This window comes from Corvus brachyrhynchos, unplaced genomic scaffold (assembly GCF_000691975.1).
Source record: "Corvus brachyrhynchos isolate BGI_N302 unplaced genomic scaffold, ASM69197v1 scaffold194, whole genome shotgun sequence".
Lineage (NCBI taxonomy): Eukaryota > Metazoa > Chordata > Aves > Passeriformes > Corvidae > Corvus > Corvus brachyrhynchos.
In genome coordinates, this window is record NW_008237890.1 from 551,814 (window position 1) to 555,902 (window position 4,089).

At 57.8% G+C, this 4,089-nt stretch overlaps 1 protein-coding gene across 2 annotated transcripts; it reads left to right on the forward strand.

Annotated features, from left to right (window-relative positions):
* The first annotated feature begins 6 nt into the window (after positions 1-6).
* LOC108446362 (glutamine-rich protein 2-like) lies at positions 7-4,075 on the forward strand. 2 transcript variants are annotated; one of them, XM_017732790.1, is made up of 11 exons: positions 7-102; positions 342-446; positions 857-1,075; positions 1,196-1,287; positions 1,449-1,557; positions 1,727-1,915; positions 2,181-2,306; positions 2,508-2,570; positions 2,919-3,083; positions 3,234-3,352; positions 3,985-4,075. In XM_017732790.1, exons 1-11 carry the CDS (start codon positions 31-33, stop codon positions 4,052-4,054), a joined length of 1,329 nt encoding a protein of 442 aa, XP_017588279.1. In that variant the 5' UTR covers positions 7-30; the 3' UTR covers positions 4,055-4,075. The 2 variants fall into 2 exon arrangements, with proteins under 2 accessions (XP_017588279.1, XP_017588280.1); XM_017732791.1 differs by having other exon boundaries at positions 2,184-2,306.
* The last annotated feature ends 14 nt before the right edge of the window (positions 4,076-4,089 follow it).

The window sequence follows — 4,089 nt, forward strand, 5'->3', positions numbered from 1 at the left end:
ACAGCTCTCTCCCAGGAGCCCCACAAGGAGATGGCTGGGACTGAGGCCGTGCAGTCCAACATGGGCGAGGAAATCCAGAGGATCAAGGAGGCACGTGGCCAGGTGAGCTGCCTCCATCAGCATGTTGCAGATCTGAGACAGCAGCCTGTGACCTCTCTGGATGCCAGAGGTTCAGCTGCATCTGGCTGTGCCAGATGAATGGAGAGTGCTGCCCACAGTGCCCAGCTATCTGGCTGGGCCAGACCCTGCACTGTACCCCACAGACCATGGTGCAGGCAAAGGTCCTGCAGGTCCCCAGGGACCCTCCCCTGAGGTTCATCCCCTCCACCCGCCTCTCCTAGACCACAGATCTCTGCAAGGATCTCCGTAAGGAAGTCAATGAGATGAAGGCCGCACAGTCCCGCATGGGAGAAGGCATCCGGATGATCCAGGAAGCCCTTGGCCAGGTGAGCTGCTGTTTTTGGGAGTGAGTTGGGCCCTCCCCCCCCCAGCCTCTCAAGACTTTGCCCTGCCACCCCTGCCCTGGGACCCTGGGTGTCACCCAGCATGAAGGGCACTTGGAGGGAAGAGTGGGAAGGGGGTCCCGTGAGGGAAGCATGGGAACTCAGCCTTGCCCACTAGGCACCCCCCACCTCTGCCTGCAGATCAACCTGGTAGTAGAGGTCACTGCCTGCCTCAGCCAAAGGGATGCTGAGGCACTTGGAACTAAATGGCCCCAAAAAAAGGGAACATGGGTGCTGGGAAGGAAAGAAGGTAAAGATCCACCAGTGCTTGGCAGCCACAGCCTGCTCAGAGTCTCTCTGGCTTGGGCCCAAGCTCAGTTGTGGATGCTGTCCCTCTTCTCATCCCACTCCAGGATGCTGCTGCCCAGCCACTGGTCCCCCACCACCAGTCTGCCCTTGCCAAGCCCCACACTTCAGACATGGACAAGCTGGGGCAGAGCCCTGGGGCACAGCCTGGATCCCAAGCAGGCCATCCAGCAATGGAGAGCATCATCAGAAACCTGTCTGAGGTCCAGGGCCAGATGTCTTCCCTGCAGAGCCTGGCCAGAGACCTGCAGGGTGAGAAGGAGAAGGTAAGCCCATAGCAGTCCCTAAGGGGGCTGCAAGGATGCCAGGGGGAGTTGTCAGAGAGAGGGCAGGCGAGGGAGAGCATGGGGTCCATGCCCTGACTCTGCCACCACCATCCTTCCCAGATAAGACAGCTGGAGGATGCTGTTGGAAAACTGGGTGTGACTGTAGCCAAGTGCGAAGTGGATGGCACCAATCAGATCCCCCTACAGCTGGAGTAAGAGAATGGGGAGAAGATTTTGTATTCCACGGGGCTGCAGGGGAACCGGGAGGTGTGGGGGGTGGCAGTCCAGGAGCATCAGGTTTGGGGAGCAAAGCTCACCTCTCGAGTGGCCTTGTGGAGGCTCAGTCTGCCTGTGCCCTCATCTTGCTGGCCAGGTCTGCACTGCAGGAGATTAATCAGGAGCAGAAGGAGCTGAGAGAAGAGCAGAAGATTACCAAGGCCACACTGAAGCAGCTGGTCACAGCTGACCAGCTTCAGGAGCGGGTGAGGTTTGGGGGGGCACTCCAGTTGTTGTCCTGAATGGCAGGGTGCTCCTTGTGGTGTTCCTGGCCGCATTCCCTGCCTGGTCAGGGCCATCTGGCCCCCATGGCACCCGGGTCTGCTGGCTGCATCCATCCTATCTCAAAATCGATTCCTTCTCCCTTTTCTGCAGCTGAATGAGCTGAGGGCAATGATGGGGAGTGTGGGGCAGGAGCAGGGAGAGTCACAGACAGTGTGCCCTGACCGCAGCTCTGAGTCCAAGCTTGTGAGGAAGCTCCTACACCGCTGTGAGAAGCTCCAGGAGCAGGTGGACTCCCTAGTACCACAGCAGGTGCAGAGGTCACTGCCACAGAAGGCCCAGGTAGGCAGCTGGCAGCATGGGGGGGCTTGGGAGGCTGTGTCAGGACCTCTTGTCTGGTTGTGCTCACTGCAGTGTAGAGCAGCCCCTTGCTACCCCCGAGTTTGGTTTCGACAGGTTGGTAGTATGGCAGGAAATTAAAGCCTTGATACAAATGTCCTGCTGGCACTGAGGGCTCATGGCTGATGGCTCAGTAACCCAGATCTGCCCCTGAGGGGCAGCCACACACCCCTTGCGTGACCCCATCTTGTGGTCTTCCTCCCTGGAGCAGGATGAGGAGCTGCTGAAGAGCATCCAGGCCACAGTCATGCGTGTGGAAGGGGACTGCGAGCAGCTCAGCTACATCACAGGGAGCCTTCGGGATGACCATCGCCAGCATCAGAAACATATCGAGGTTGGTGGCCAAGCCCCCCACAGGGTCAGAGTATCCCCCAGGCACACTGAGGCTGGAGACTGCCAGAGGTCTGATCCCCTGCCCACCTGCTCGCAGCCTTCTTGCTTCAAAGGGCCATTCCCAAAGAGCAGGGAGCATTGACTGGCCAGAACACAGCTCTGACCCTGCTGTGGTGTCATGAGATGCTTTCTGTATTGGAAGGCTCTGTTCCGGTCCCTGGAGGGTCTCGAGAAGAAAGCAGACAAGGAGGACCTGCTGCTGCTGGTATGGTTTTGAGGAGTCCATCTTCAGCCAAAGGGATTTTGGGGATCTTGGGCAGGGTGACAAATGTCCTTTGTCCTTTTGGGTGCTCAGTGGCAAAAGTGGCCTGGGTGTGGCAGAGGGAGGGTGTGAGTACTTCCAGACTGGCTGCAGATCCCTTGCCAGGTCCCTCTGTCTCCTTCTTTAAGTCCCTTTTGACCCCATGGGTGTGATGGGGTAAGCAGGCCACACAGCCCTGAAAAAAAAATGGCTCAGCAGAAACGTTTCTACCTCTGTCCCCAACATGTGCTGGCCCTGCCTGTTGTACCTCTGCCCTGTCCCCACTGCTCTCCTGCCTTTCCTCCCTGCTAGAAAGTGGACAAAGCTGCCCTGGGCAACAAAGTCAGTTGTGCCCATTTTGATGCGAGCATGGAGCGTCTGGAGGAGAGGTTGCGGGAGTTGCTGAGACGGGTGTCAGGCCAGGAGCAGCGCTGGAAGGAGGCCCAGCAGCAGTTCAGTGATGCCCTGGACTCCAAGGTGAGGGGTGCTTATCCTCATGGCACAGAACTGTCTCCTTTGCAGCCTTAGGCAGCATCCCGCTGAGGTTTCCCCCTCCGCTGGCTTTTCCCTGGGAACTACCGTGTTTCATCCTGGAGCAGCTGGTTGAGGGTGTATATCTGTCCATAGCTGGATCGCCTGGAGCTGGGGCCTTTCCAGAAGCAGCTGGAGGATACCTGGGCAAGGACCATCAAGGATCTCAGGGACGAGCTGTCGGTAGAACTTGACAACGCTGCTGGAATTAAGCAGTGAGTGAAATAGGATGGTGTTGGCTTTGGCAGCTGCACTGGCCTTTTTCCCTCCTGTATGGTACCCTGGCATCAGACCAATGCAGCTAACAAACTGCAGGGATGCTGACAAAGCAGCTACACCTTCTTCACCTATCAGTATCAGGTTCCCCACATCAAGGGAGGCACAGGAACGGACGTCTGCAGAACAGAGCTGTCCAAACCAAAACTGGGGTGTGGGTGCAAAGGTGCAAGGATGGAGGACAGAGGGTTGTTCCCCTGGGCAGGGGTGCAACGTGGTGCCACAGGCCTCAGTCATGACCTGCCCACCTTGGCAAGGTGTAGGGGAATTGTGAGCACTGACAAGGTATTGACACCAAGGCAAGGGCTGATTTGGATGGTACTGTGAGTGCCTGGCTCCTTCCCCTCATATCCCTGCGTACTGGGATATGGCCACAGTTCAGCAGTGCCAAGGCAAGCTTGTCTCCTTGTCCCCTTGGCTTGGGGGGAAACCAGGCTCAACATACCACAGTTTCCCCTGCAAACTTTGAGACTCCCTGCAGCAATGTGCCTGGCACATGTTAGTGCCTGTGAGCTGCTGGCTGTGTGCACTGCAGCCCTGTCAGGAGCTCATCCAGCCCTTTCTTCCTGAAGCAGCTGCTGGTCCCTTACAACTGCCTGTCCTGCGACCGGCACCTCAACATACAGGTGCCTGGCCCGTGAGTAGCACCCAGCACCGGTGTATTGGGGGGCTACTT